A 15,719-nucleotide genomic window follows, 5' to 3' on the forward strand; every position below is an offset into this window, starting at 1 on the left:
GGGTGCTGCTGAAAAGTGTTTAATCCATATTTGAGCTGCTGAAGCGGGCTTTTCGGAGGAATTGGTGTGTTTCCACAAAGGAGGCGGTACGGACTAAGTTTAAGGAATTAAAAATTATGACACTCTTGTCAATATATTCTTGAAGCCTAGTTGTATGCACAAAAAATAAATACATGATTTTGACAACAAACAAATGGTGACTTTCATCAGTATTAAGCCGGGTTTCCACCGCGAAAGGGTAATGAGTGGGAAATGGTTAGGCGGGACGGACGCCTTTTAAATGAAATAGGTTTACATTTCCACCAACAAAGAGATTTGTCTGTTGATTTCCACTGCAAAAGGAAAATGAGAGAGAGGAATCAGCGGAGCGAGCTGAACGAAAAATGAGAAATGGAAAATGAACAATCAGTTTACACAGAGAGCGAGTTCAGTTGGAGTTTTGAACGTGCCTTGTGTTTTGTTGCGAATTTGCGATGTTGTCGAGTGACACGGTATCAAGTGAAGACAGTGATTATGTATACAGAAAGAAAAAGTACATATGTATTATCTTAAGCATAGAAAAAAACGTGCAAGACGGAGATTTTGGTTATGCCAGCACATTCGAGAAAGAACATTGAAAGGGGAATATATAGGCTATTCTACGATTTAGACGATGAAAATTTTAATAACTATTACAGGGTTAGTACTTAGTAGAGAACAATTTCGGGTGATGGAAACCGCGAGCGAGTCCGTTTCAAACTAGTCGGCGAGACCTTGACACAGCGGACTCGTTTCAATCACTTTTTACTCGTTCGATCCGCCCCGCTCAGCACTTTCTGTGTGGAAACGCTACTATGTAATTTGTCACTGCGAGTTGAACGGACTCCGTAATTACTCCGCTCCGCTCCCTAGAACTGAGCGAGTTCCTTTCAACTCTTTCTGCTCGCTCAGTCCTTTCCGCCCGACTATTTGTTGGTGGGAATACAAGTATGCAGTTTACGCTTGCGAGTTAGACCGAGTCCTTAATGGGTCCGTTCCGCTCGCGGTGGAAACCCGGCTTTAAGCCAGGTTTCCACCGCGAAAGGGTAATGAGTGGGAAATGGTTAGGCGGGACGGACGCCTTTTAAATGAAATAGGTTTACATTTCCACCAACAAAGAGATTTGTCTGTTGATTTCCACTGCAAAAGGAAAATGAGAGAGAGGAATCAGCGGAGCGAGCTGAACGAAAAATGAGAAATGGAAAATGAACAATCAGTTTACACAGAGGGCGAGTTCAGTTTGAGTTTTGAACGTGCGGTAGTGTTTTGTTGCGAATTTGCGATGTTGTCGAGTGAGACGGGATCAAGTGAAGACAGTGATTATTTTGTATACAGAAAGAAAAAGTACATATTATCTTAAGCATAGAAAAAAACGTGCAAGACGGAGATTTCGGTTATGCCAGCACATTCGAGAAAGAACATTGAAAGGGGAATATAGGCTATTCTACGATTTAGACGATGAAAAATTTAATAACTATTACAGGGTTAGTACTTAGTAGAGAACAATTTCGGGTGATGGAAGGAAACCGCGAGCGAGTCCGTTTCAAACTAGTCGGCGAGACCTTGCCACAGCGGATTCGTTTCAATCACTTTTTACTCGTTCGATCCGCCCCGCTCAGCACTTTCTGTGTGGAAACGCTACTATGTAATTTGTCACTGCGAGTTGAACGGACTCCGTAATTACTCCGCTCCGCTCCCTAGAACTGAGCGAGTTCCTTTCAACTCTTTCTGCTCGCTCAGTCCTTTCCGCCCGACTATTTGTTGGTGGGAATACAAGTATGCAGTTTACGCTTGCGAGTTAGATCGAGTCCTTAATGGGTCCGTTCCGCTCGCGGTGGAAACCCGGCTTTAAGCCGGGTTTCCACCGCGAAAGGGTAATGAGTGGGAAATGGTTAGGCGGGACGGACGCCTTTTAAATGAAATAGGTTTACATTTCCACCAACAAAGAGATTTGTCTGTTGATTTCCACTGCAAAAGGAAAATGAGAGAGAGGAATCAGCGGAGCGAGCTGAACGAAAAATGAGAAATGGAAAATGAACAATCAGTTTACACAGAGAGCGAGTTCAGTTGGAGTTTTGAACGTGCCTTGTGTTTTGTTGCGAATTTGCGATGTTGTCGAGTGACACGGTATCAAGTGAAGACAGTGATTATGTATACAGAAAGAAAAAGTACATATGTATTATCTTAAGCATAGAAAAAAACGTGCAAGACGGAGATTTTGGTTATGCCAGCACATTCGAGAAAGAACATTGAAAGGGGAATATATAGGCTATTCTACGATTTAGACGATGAAAATTTTAATAACTATTACAGGGTTAGTACTTAGTAGAGAACAATTTCGGGTGATGGAAACCGCGAGCGAGTCCGTTTCAAACTAGTCGGCGAGACCTTGACACAGCGGACTCGTTTCAATCACTTTTTACTCGTTCGATCCGCCCCGCTCAGCACTTTCTGTGTGGAAACGCTACTATGTAATTTGTCACTGCGAGTTGAACGGACTCCGTAATTACTCCGCTCCGCTCCCTAGAACTGAGCGAGTTCCTTTCAACTCTTTCTGCTCGCTCAGTCCTTTCCGCCCGACTATTTGTTGGTGGGAATACAAGTATGCAGTTTACGCTTCCGCTTCCGCTCGCGGTGGAAACCCGGCTTTAAGCCGGGTTTCCACCGCGAGCGGAACGGACCCATTAAGGACTCGGTCTAACTCGCAAGCGTAAACTGCATACTTGTATTCCCACCAACAAATAGTCGGGCGGAAAGGACTGAGCGAGCAGACCGACACGAGTCCGCTGTGGCAAGGTCTCGCCGACTAGTTTGAAACGGACTCGCTCGCGGTTTCCATCACCCGAAATTGTTCTCTACTAAGTACTAACCCTGTAATAGTTATTAATATTTCAAAGTCCAAATCGTAGAATAGCCTATATTCCCCTTTCAATGTTCTTTCTCGAATGTGCTGGCATAACCAAAATCTCGCGTCTTGCACGTTTTTTTCTATGCTTAAGATAATATGTACTTTTTCTTTCTGTATACATAATCACTGTCTTCACTTGATCCCGTGTCACTCGACAACATCGCAAATTCGCAACAAAACACTACCGCACGTTCAAAACTCCAACTGAACTCGCTCTCTGTGTAAACTGATTGTTCATTTTCCATTTCTCATTTTTCGTTCAGCTCGCTCCGCTGATTCCTCTCTCTCATTTTCCTTTTGCAGTGGAAATCAACAGACAAATCTCTTTGTTGGTGGAAATGTAAACCTATTTCATATAAAAGGCGTCCGTCCCGCCTAACCATTTCCCACTCATTACCCTTTCGCGGTGGAAACCCGGCTTTAAGCCGGGTGTCAGGCGGAAAGCCGGGTGTCAGGCGGAAAGCCGGGTTTCCACCGCGAGCGGAACGGACCCATTAAGGACTCGGTCTAACTCGCAAGCGTAAACTGCATACTTGTATTCCCACCAACAAATAGTCGGGCGGAAAGGACTGAGCGAGCAGAAAGAGTTGAAAGGAACTCGCTCAGTTCTAGGGAGCGGAGCGGAGTAATTACGGAGTCCGTTCAACTCGCAGTGACAAATTACATAGTAGCGTTTCCACACAGAAAGTGCTGAGCGGGGCGGATCGAACGAGTAAAAAGTGATGGAAACGAGTCCGCTGTGTCAAGGTCTCGCCGACTAGTTTGAAACGGACTCGCTCGCGGTTTCCATCACCCGAAATTGTTCTCTACTAAGTACTAACCCTGTAATAGTTATTAATATTTCAAAGTCCAAATCGTAGAATAGCCTATATTCCCCTTTCAATGTTCTTTCTCGAATGTGCTGGCATAACCAAAATCTCCGTCTTGCACGTTTTTTTCTATGCTTAAATTAATACATATGTACTTTTTCTTTCTGTATACATAATCACTGTCTTCACTTCACAACATCGCAAATTCGCAACAAAACACAAGGCACGTTCAAAACTCCAACTGAACTCGCTCTCTGTGTAAACTGATTGTTCATTTTCCATTTCTCATTTTTCGTTCAGCTCGCTCCGCTGATTCCTCTCTCTCATTTTCCTTTTGCAGTGGAAATCAACAGACAAATCTCTTTGTTGGTGGAAATGTAAACCTATTTCATTTAAAAGGCGTCCGTCCCGTCTAACCATTTCCCACTCATTACCCTTTTGCGGTGGAAACCCGGCTTTATACCCGAAAGAGAACTAATCTAAACGTACGACCAACCAAGTTCCAAAAGAAAAACCACTCCTTATAGTTCTCTCTCACTCTCGTTAAACCTTAATTATTCAATAATGTTTTTCATAAATTTGTCCATTATTTAAATGATGCTAATCCTTGGGATTGATTTGCTTGAGTGCAAATATTTATGGCTGCTCTTGTTACAAACAATTTGTATCAGTCAAAACTTGGCAATTAAAAAGCGACTTTCATATTTGTACTTGTTTACCTAAATTAATTAAGTTAAAGTGAGTTTGTTATACTCAAAACTTTGAACTAAAACTTCAAATCTTCGAAAAAAAAGGTGTGCATTACTAAAGTCAGACAGGATTCTGATGGTCCGGATGGTCCGACTGCAGGATTACTTCGCTCATCAGTTATTTGCTAAAACTATTTTTTTATGTACATTTATAATTAGAAAATGTATATCTACCAAGATGCCTATAAAATTTGGCCGCCAGTATTTTTAATGAAATTATTTTGAATTGATTTCTGGTAAAGCATTTCGTTCACTTGTTATTTAAATAAAATATTGTCTATATGACGGCAATTTACATAGATTTTAAAAAATCACGGGTGCCGTTGATCCAAGGGCCGTACTTCTAATAACCGATGAGCGAAAAAATCCTGCAACCGGATCTCGTACTATATGTTTATAGCTCTGTAGTATACTTAGGACCGAGTAGACTTTGTAGAGGCCTATAATTTTGACAGTCATGACTGTAATGTCAATTAATAAATGACATTGACAAAACGTGTAATGGCTATTGAAAACAATATTAATAATAAAACGCTTCTGCAGTGTTAATTATAAACAAAAATACAACTATATTTTTTGCCATTTTGTAATAATTATCCATTCCTTTCTTAACTCTCAAAATTTCTATAAAATTAAGTAGAAATTTGGAAGCAAGAGAAACCCATTATGGACTAAGATACAGATTGCAGCATTGATTTTCTAAGTAAATTAACGCCATGGATGAATTCGTAAATTATATTCTTCTTATATTAGTAATACTTCCTGTTATACTGTTCATAAATTTATGGGCTGGTATTGGTTGGGAGCTCTTTGTGAACAACTAAGGATGTTGGCCAGGATAGACTGTCTAGAGTGAATAAGTAGTCAATACATTATAATATCCCTTTTAATAATTCGATTTTTAAATACATTTATTTTATACTAATATGATTATTTATTTATTTACAATGTCTGATTTAAGCAATATTGCTATATTTTGCTTAATATTAATAAAGATAAAATAAAAAATTATATAATAAATGATTCTATCACAAAAGTTGTAGCATTTCTACTGCTTACATGACATGTTAGAATAATTAGTGTCTTTGGTTTCTAAGTCATTTTTAATTAGTAAAAAAATAATTTACTTCTATTGTTATATCTGAGCCATTCATACATAAATACATTTTGTATCACAGTTGGATGAGGCATCTAGTGAATATGATTTGTAATTAATAATGAAAAGTGCAAGTGATATTTTATATGTAAAATAATACTCAAAATAAACATAATTTGACTTATCTTGAAATTTACTTCTTGCGGTGTTAAGCAAACACTTTAAACAAAACAATTTCATTTTGCAAGTTACTTATTACAGAAATATATATAACTCTTGTTAAACTTTAACATAAAGACATTAAACTATTTTGCTTTGAGAATTTCAATCTTGAGCAATTCAAATAAATAAAAATACAAGTTTAAATTACAATTAATGCTTAGGTAATATGAAGTAACTATGTCTTTAGTAATATCAGAATCAATAACAATTAAAACTAAATTGGAAAATATTTTGATGAGTTAAATTTTAATCCTAAATATAATATTAGATATATTATTGTCTGTTTTAAAATATGTTGGAGCATGAATGTTATATTTCACTTGACAATAATAATTCCTCCATTCCCATGTGCCCTCTATGTCTCCACACTCTGTACCTTGCTATATCTTTACGGGTGACCATTCCTACTACCTGTTATAAATGAGTTAGTTTTATATTTATCTGTACTTGCTTGACCTATGTAGTTATTACATAAACTTTTAAGTTTAGTTCTGTCCCAGAATTAGAACAAAAGTTAAATAACCAGGAACATAAATACTTTTAATTAAATGGTACTTCATTAGCAGGTGAAATAGACTGATATATGAACAAAATTAGGGGAATTGTTTATTAAAAGGGGACGGTCTTTGATTTTTTTATCTGGCGATTTTTTTAAATGTTACAGGAGGCACGAGGCTTAATAAGTGACACCGCCGCCTATGGACACTCGCACTGCCGGAAGGCTCGCAAGCGCGCTGCCGGCCTTTTAAGAATCGGTACACTCTTTTCTTGAAGGATCCTAAGTCGAAATGGTTCGGAAATACTTACATAACAAAGAGATATTGGACATACGAGAGTCCATGCGCTCTGAATCTTACCCTTTGTGTATATTTCAGTCATGACAGTAGTCAGTACTGCCTAAAAAATCGTACTTCATTAACATACCTCGTTGACGTCGTTGACAATTGGCAAATGTCTAAGGCCTAACGCCCTAAAAAGTCTAAACAGGCGAGGCAAGGAGGCGCGATGCGGTAAAGTGTATGGAGACGGATTCATGAACGGACGAAGATCTATTGTACATGCCAATTCCCAATCAGATATATCTAGCTGCAAGAAAAATCTATATTAGGGATTATTAATAATCAATTTATTCGAAAACCACTATTGATTTGATTGGAAACTTTTAGTTCCGTTTGATATTTGAATAATACAGTTGAGAAATTGGAGTACGTCAAAGTGACAGATAAGGCTATGAACTTATAGAAAAATTTTAAGATATAAAGATCTGTGTTTTTATGTCAAAATATTGTTATTTAAGTTGGAAGTATATATTTACCTCTTCTATAGATGCAAATCTTGGATACTCTTTCCTGAACATATTCATGTCGACTTCGAGGTTCGACCACGTAGTGTTCGCATTTTCATTATATATTTTGTTCTGTATAATAACTATTAACTGAGAACGAAGAATCATACCACGCAATCGCTTGTATGTTGTCACTTCATTCTAAAAATATAATATTTATTAAGACAAATCTTAGGTGACTTGAATTTATGACAAAAATTCGATATGGAACGATATCATTCTTTAATATAGATAAAAAAATAACGATTTAGAACAGAATAGCTCCTTACTATTAGAAAGAAAAATAACTTCAAATTCTACGAAATAAACCGCAATACCTTTTCTTCAGAGGGTCTGAGCCCGATTCCTGGTTATTATTTTTTTTCAACTTTCTTACTTAAACTTACATACCCTAATCTCATTTGGATTTGAGATATTAAATACATTTTAAGCAACAATAAATAATGATTATTTTTTATTTTCGTGTATGTATTGAAATAAAGCAAACTTAAAGCATTCTTTACAAACCTCATCAGCCAACGGCGGATCGACAACCGGAAAGCCACTGTACGTAACAACTTTAAGCATTTCCACAATATGTCCGACATTCTCCACCGTCCGAAGGGTGAAAACCGGATGTGACATTACTTCGGACGCATAAATGTTGTGCGCTAGTGGAGGGGGTTCCCAGGGGAGAAGTGGGACACCTGCTAACTGAATCAAGATGTCGTAGATACCCTAAAAAAATTATAAATAAATTAGTTAATAATAAAATAGCGTTAGTTGCCATGTTTACCACTTTATTAACATGCACTCGATGACGTTTAATAAGGGCGAAATCTATTGTGACAAGCGCTATAGAATAGTAAATTGTGTACAAATAACGTTGGTTACATGGCAGATAAATTGAATTCGTAGGTTGAAGAGATATTTTTATGACATATAATAAGCGATAGGTTTATAAATATAATTTAAATTCTATATTTTTATTATTATTTTAATGAAACATATTCTAAAGATCTGAACATCAGCATACTGTCTAACTTTGAAGTGATAGTTTATGTAAAATCAGTCAATTGTAACATGTCAATTATAGTGAAACAAATTAATGCAGTGATTAATTTCCTACCTTATATATTATTTGTACCTATAGTATAGTTCTACCTTATATTATTGAGTATTTATGTTTGTTCACAAATTTCCCAGAAACTAAATGATATGAAGATGCTCCATTTATAATATAAATATTATAGTTCTTAAGTTCTTATTAAAACTAGGTATGCAAATTTCATTCTATAATATTGATAGGACAAAAAAGAATAATGTCTTGCCTGTAAAGTCGGTTTACGGACGATAGTTTAACAAGATAACGTTATAACAAAACGTAATCACGATGAAATGATTGCACACTTGACTTCGAGTGAAAGAGATAGATGCGGCGTAAGCGTACAATGAGCGTAACGGGCCAATGAGTCATGCTTTTACGTGCATCGATTTATTATAGTACGGACGCGGAGCACGAAGAATTTCGTAGAATGACCCCTCATCTTATGTCTTTGTCGCTCGCGCATAAACATATTGCCGTTGCGCTCACACAGATGCAGTGACCGCCGTATTCAGAGATTGTAAACCTTTTAGTCATAACCATAAAGACATGCGGTGGTGCACATGTACTTTGGTTTGTTTTGTTATAAGTAGTATATATACTATAATATATACTACTAGTATATAAGTAGTAACGTATTTGGCGAAACATCTGATAGTTCATCAGAAATAGATGCCTCTGACTAACATTAAATGTTTTTTTTAAGAGTATTTCTGTTTTTTTTACCAAATCTTAGTCGCAATCATAACTTTTCCTTTTTAAAAATCCATCAAGCCGTTTAGTCTAAATAAAAATCAAACCTACCGTTTTTAATATTCGTACTTATAAAAAAAATGTTTTTAACCACTGGCAGTAGGCCCAAAGGTCATTGTACGAAATTCTTCGTGCTCCGCGTCCGTACTATAGACGGATGTAAGTAATTATTATTATTTATTTATTTTATTTATTTATTTATTCACACTTCGTTGCTAGAAAGAAACACAAATAACACAATACATATAAATTACAAGGGATGCAACGGGCGGTCTTATCGCTAACAAGCGATCTCTTCCAGGCAACCCTAGTAAGAAAAGAAAACAATAAATAAAAAATGATGAGTGCTAGAAGTGCATAACCAGAAGTTATATAAAAAACTCTTATATTACCTCATTAAAGAAGTCTCCGATCCACTTGGCGACCACCAGGGTGACGATGATAGGCAGAGCGTTCGATATCTGTCCCGTTGTCTCAATAATAATGACTGTCAGAGAAATTGTCATTCGTACAACACCGCCTAGTTGAGCGGCTGCACCGATTAAAGCGTATTTTGCTGGGTTTATACTCTAATAATAGAATAAAAAAGGAAAAACAATATACGTTTTTGTGACAAGTGAAAAAAAAGTATATAATATAGAAGTTAATTTTGCAAATGTAAACTATTTAAATGGTTGTGGAGACGTGACCTTGATAAGTTTAAATCTGCTTATAAAAGTAAGGGGTAATCTAAAGTTAATTGAGTTTTTTAAGATCACATAAAAACTCACACACCTAATGTTATAATTACATTGTCCAAGATGGTGATCATGTAAGTGTATTTGCGTGTCTGTGTTTAAAAAATACCCACCATAGACGGTATCGCATATTGAATCCAAATAGCCATCAACCTGCCCCAAGCGGCACCAGTCAGTAAATTCGGTATGAAAAGACCACTGGGAACTGCTAATCCAAAGGTCCAGGTGGAAAGTAGAAAGTACGAGACCACGAATATCGCTAGGGATCCTGGTTTGTAGGAACCCATAGGATCGTGAAGGAACGACCGAACGGATGCCTCCGGGGTTTGGAACCATATCGCAGCCATTGCATTGTATTCGCCGTCTGCGCAGAATAGCTGAAACAAACAAACATACATAATAATCACAAAGTCCCGATTTTGTGTCGGATTACCTACAGTTCCAACAATTCCTGACCTGCAGAGGCACCTTAGTGGGATCCTCTCCCAAAGGCCGACAGTCGTTTAGGAGGAACATCATGAGGAAGCCGCAGGTGGCACTGACAGCTGCCACCAGACAAGCTTCGACGACGCGTAACCATGGCTCACCTACATACCTTCAAAGTTATTTCTTATTACCACATATAGAAAATAATTTGGGTTCTTCTACTCCTTTGTTTCCCCGCCTAGACCTTTAAATTCGGCCCGACATTTGTCTGAAGAATCTGGGCCACCATTAAGGTCTTTAGATTTTTTGTGAATATTTAATTAGACTTTGATTACAGGGATTATATTGAAACAAGAAACTCAAACTGGGTTATCGTTTAAAAAGTAATTTCGACAATTATTCTAGAACAATCTGCCGTGTATTTTAAGTAATGATTAAGTAGATTTTTTAAAACAACTTAGAATTTCTTAGCTTGTTCGTACGTTAGTAAATTAACTAAATACAAATTCTATACTACAGGTAAAGTTTGTGTTAGACGAGTTATCTCTGGATCTATGAATTCGTGTGTGTTCTGTTCTAAAAAAAAATAGTGTTACGAAGACGGGTCAACTGCAATGTTTTTAGATTTTTCCACTACTTAGAGAACTTTTCAGCAGGCTGAAATATGATTTATGACCGTTTCAGGAGAGGGTCAATCACATATTAGAAAATCGAAATTTACATAATGTTGCCTTGGTTTTCAGGAGGCTGAAACATTTTTTCAGTCGGTTTCAGAGCACGCATAGACGAATGGTACACTTTTCAGTAGACCCGTTTTCAGGCGTTTTCAGGCCTGGTTATAGCCCTTCGATGAAGGAATATTCTAGAACGAATTTTCTAGGTGTGACAAGCACTGTTTGATACGCGAAAGAGAGAAAAGACAAGAACCTTCTCGAAGCTAGACCGAGAACTCTAGAACGTCGTACGACAAGCACGTAGCAGTGTGCGAAAGAGATAGCAAGTACGCGCGTTCTAGAATTAGGCGATCGCTACTCAGTAGCGCTCCCGCCTAGAAAGTTCTCGTAAACATCGGAAACATCGTTCGAGATTCTTCCCAGGGATATATAAGCGAGCCAAAACGCGACCACTCAGTTCAGTTTTGAATGCGATTCCAAGCGATAAACAGCGAAAAGAAAAAGTGCGATTAAGTGATACCAGTGATAAAGTACTGAGTGATTTAAGTGATTAGTGACAGTGTTTCATTGTGAGTGTTATTAGTGCTTTTCTGTGCGTAACTTCCAGATATTAGTGTAAACGAATTCCTCGTAGATTTTATTAAAATAAACCCTTGAATAAATCGACGGCAGTTTCTATCCGATCCCCTAGCTCGTAACAATAGATTCTAAAAAATATACTACCAGCGGACCTAATTATATTATATAAAGATATAAATAAATTTGTCCTCTACCACATAAATTTGCACAACTATAACGGGAAAATTATTGCCAAGGAAACGGGAAAGAAATATAATTACCTCATTCTAAAAACAGCCAATTTATAGTTAATATAATTCCAGAGGGCACCCAACAAACCTCCGATAACACCAAATATTATAAAAACTGGCAATTCATAGATTTGAAATGGAAATGGCTCCATTTTGCCGAGATTCAGGAGACCTAAAAAAATATTATTACGTAATTAATGTTATATTAATTGTGTAATTAAAGTATTCACAATTTGAATACTTTAATTACACATTATGACAGAGCTATAATTGAAAGAAAAAAATAAGGTACCTAATTAAAACGACAATAATGTTACCTAAGGTGAAAAAAATGACCATATTAATAAATGTATGAATAAAAATATATTTTATCGCATGCACTGCAAAAACTACTGTTACAACTTCAGCGCCTTGAAAAATAAACACATGCTTGTATACATCCTATACGGTCTGTATATAATTAATAATTAATATGAACTGAATTTATAAAAAAAATAAATACCTGGATAACTCAAGTCTCCTGGATGACCATGATAGGCAGATAGCGCAAAATTGAGAGTAAATGTAGACACTACTGTGCCAAAAAATGTCCGCCATGTCAAGGCCTGGTTCCAAAAACTGGTGCCTTCTTCGAGAGAAAATAGTACGCCACCTGCGAAAACATTGATAAGCGAATCATATTTTTTTTTGTATTTGTGTATACAAAAAAATGTTGTTTCTAAATTATATCCCATTAAAAAAAATTATACTTGTGATTCTTTAGTCTATTCAACACATTTTGAGAACTAGGGACGGCTTCAGATTGGCTAACTAAAAAAAACCAAAAAAAAATGTTTTAGTAAGCTGTCGGTGACACTTTGACATTTTACCTTTGTAAATATAGAATTATTGGCTAATAATAATATTAAAAGAATTAATTTTTACCATTATACGACAAATTTTATAAAACATATATAAAATCTCATGTCACCGTAAGATTGTAAACATCGTTATATTACAATCTATCCAGTAAGATTGTAAACTATCGATAGATTGTGAACCGTATCATTATGATTGCAATTTAACGTATTATTTTTCGCTTGATTGTAATCTATCGATGGGAAGCGGTCAAATTGTGAACCGGCGTAGGACGGAATGCAACTCGCGCTCTGATTGGTTGAACGGTATGTGCCCCCGTCACCCCCGGCCACACGTCATATTTGTTTGTTATTTCTATTTTTATAATTTGTGCTTAAAGACATAATAATTGTTGATTTTTTTGAAATTATTAATCAGAATTTGTGTATGTAGAATAAATATTTCGTTACAATTTGTTTCTAACATATGTCAGGATTTCTAATTTCCTATTAAATAATAAATTTATTTTATTTAAGTGACACGTCTATTTCATTTCTAAATGAAATGAGACCGACCAATCAGGAAGAACTTGCAGACAGTTGATAATTTGACGCGGGACAGATTGTAATTTAACGGTTTTACTTCGGTAGATTACAATATAGCGAAAAATGATGCGTTAAATTGCAATCATAATGATACGGTTCACAATCTATCGATAGTTTACAATCTTACTGGATAGATTGTAATATAACGATGTTTACAATCTTACGGTGACATATATATAGTATGACAGAACAAAGTTTGCCGGGTCAGGTATATATTACCAATAGGTGCACCAAATGCAGCGGAGACTCCAGCCGCAGCACCTCCGGACACAAAATCTCGTTTCTCGTGATCTTCACGAAAATACTGAAATATCTTGAAGTCCTTATTGAATGTTGTACTCTTGCCTTGGGAGATACCTGCTGCCACGACTGCACCACAGTGTATCATTGGACCTTCCTGTTTTTTTAAAAAAAAAAAAACAATTATACTTACCCTCATATCTTTAAGTCAGTAGCTATAACTAGCAGTTTGTCGTAGTATGTCATACGTGTATACATTATTATGTAAGTCGTTCGTTGTGTCGATGTGGTTGACATGAACTCGCTAAACGTAGATTGGAATATCAATAAAACTTTAGGAAATTCAAAAATTTGTGAGTAAGATATCTAATTGAAAAGGATAAATGTTGGTACTATCTTTATTGAATAATTCAGCTTAAATTTTTTATTTTACTTGGTGAAGTGTATTGCTTACATACTTGCATACTTGATACAGCAAGTATCTTTCACAGATTGGCCTAAATATGAATAAATAATGAATAGCTAGGGAAGATCGGGTCCAGTACTTGCAGGGATGGGTTACCATCCCTTCTTTTGAACGCATGGACTCCTGCTTCCCCATTTCGGCACTTTTTAGGTGGCGAGGATTAAGACTAGGCATTCATCAGGATTTCACTTTTACTTTCACTTAATTCTAAAATTGTAATACAATTAAGTTCACCTTCCCTCCAGCTAGTCCGCCCACAACAGCACATATAACCCCAACAGCTTTAACAAATAGGGTTTTGATTCTAACAACCCTTGGTATTTTAACTCCATTGAGATAACACTTCACTTGAGGTATACCACTGCCTCCTGCCACAGGCTGAAATATGAAATGATTTAGATTCTAAAAATGCAAGGGATTGCTTGTGAGCTGGAGACTTTTACAGTAATCAGATATAGTGGCAAAGTTATCACTGACATAGGAAAACCCAGGATGTCTGAAACGGTATCTTGTAATTCAAAGAGCTTCTTACTTATACAAACTAAGTTTTTTGTAGACCACCTATCTTGGCTATATTTGTATCAAAAGGGATCATATTTATAAAAGAACTAAATAAAAGTACTTACCTCAATATAAGCAACAAGCATAGATCCAAAGAATACAATAGAGATATTGGACAAAACCCACAGCAAATATGGAATATATAGTTCATCTAGGAGTACATATTTATCTACAGCTGTGTGCTACTAAGGAAAATTATATAGTTATTTATCATTTAAAAAATGATAATGTAAGATACAATAAGTCAGTAATGATTATTAATTAATTTTATGAATTAAGGATTCATAATGTATGATTATACATATTAGAACTTTAAAATCTTTTTATCTATAAAATGTCTAAGTAAAATTAAAACAGAAAAATACAGAATTAACATAATACACACGAAACTTCATACATATAAGTACTATTTTATATATAAAAAATATTTCAGATTCAAAAGGATACACTTCTTAAGTTGTTCATATTTAATATTTGAGAATTCTTCAATGCATATGTCAATTATGAATGCAATAAGGGCTGTTATTACTCCTATTTGTAACACTATAAACCATCTTGCTATATCCTTCCATACAACAAATGGATATCCTCGTTTTCTCTCTTCATCAAGAAGTAAATGATTTTCACAGGTATCATAATCTAAACTCTGAAACAATAGGTTAGTAATTTTCTTAAATATTTAAAAATTATTAATTAGTAACATTTTATTTTTTAATTAATCCTGTATACTGTATATGTTATAGTGTTGTTAGTATTAAAGTTACAATACAAAGCTAGGCACAAACCTCATATTTTGCTGATAAAATATTCATTGACCCAGGTTCAATTTTTTGTATAGGCTGTCTGCGTCTAACTCCATGACTGCCTTGTAAGTCATCTTCCTCAGTATCCTGTTGCATAACAGGAATAATATAATAATATATATGTTTAATATAAGGTCATAGAACCAGAAGTATTTAAATCATTAAAACATTCATTATTACTTGCCTGGATATCTGTTGTCTGGTTCAACTGTGCATAATTTGAAGTACTAGCCTCATCATTACTGATTAATTGGACAGTATCAGATGTACACTCACTCGTAATCTCCGTACTCGAATTATCCATTATAGTATCAATAAATTTATGCAATTATGCCTTTTATAAATAATAAATTACATTTTTCAACATATGAATACACGTGTTTAAAATAAAATATACACTAGTTACTTATAAAACATTATGTAAAAGATATGGAATAAAAAAATATGAAAACGACCTAAATAAAACAATTATTATTTTCTGATTAAACTTTAAAGTAGATATGTGGTATACGCACTGATTTAATTAACACACCACAGTTAAAATATTTATTAACATTTAAAAATGTATTCTACCCAT

The 15,719-nt window shown here is 35.6% G+C and overlaps 1 protein-coding gene across 1 annotated transcript; it reads right to left on the reverse strand.

Moving 5' to 3' along the window:
* Positions 1-5,265: 5,265 nt before the first annotated feature.
* On the reverse strand, positions 5,266-15,545 carry LOC110999053 (H(+)/Cl(-) exchange transporter 7). The gene is made up of 15 exons (XM_022267941.2): positions 15,327-15,545; positions 15,125-15,229; positions 14,787-14,985; positions 14,405-14,514; positions 14,013-14,156; positions 13,292-13,469; positions 12,133-12,282; positions 11,661-11,802; positions 10,178-10,316; positions 9,835-10,098; positions 9,377-9,553; positions 7,655-7,864; positions 7,118-7,288; positions 6,727-6,888; positions 5,266-6,213 (listed from the first exon to the last, which is right to left on the reverse strand). Exons 1-15 carry the CDS (start codon positions 15,444-15,446, stop codon positions 6,112-6,114), a joined length of 2,373 nt encoding a protein of 790 aa, XP_022123633.2. The 5' UTR covers positions 15,447-15,545; the 3' UTR covers positions 5,266-6,111.
* Between the last annotated feature and the right edge of the window lie 174 nt (positions 15,546-15,719).

The sequence above is a fragment of the Pieris rapae genome, chromosome 17 (genome assembly GCF_905147795.1).
Source record: "Pieris rapae chromosome 17, ilPieRapa1.1, whole genome shotgun sequence".
Classification (NCBI taxonomy): Eukaryota; Metazoa; Arthropoda; class Insecta; order Lepidoptera; family Pieridae; genus Pieris; species Pieris rapae.

Bases quoted from the DNA above. Each gene is read 5' to 3' on its own strand.
- LOC110999053 (XM_022267941.2), bottom strand. From the start codon at position 15,446: ATGGATAATTCGAGTACGGAGATTACGAGTGAGTGTACATCTGATACT. The intron at 15,230-15,326 runs GCAAGTAATAAT...GTTATGCAACAG, and splicing joins ACCAGACAACAGATATCCAG to GATACTGAGGAAGATGACTT. The intron at 6,214-6,726 runs GTATGTTAATGA...CATTTATAACAG, and splicing joins TTGTCAACGACGTCAACGAG to GTAGTAGGAATGGTCACCCG.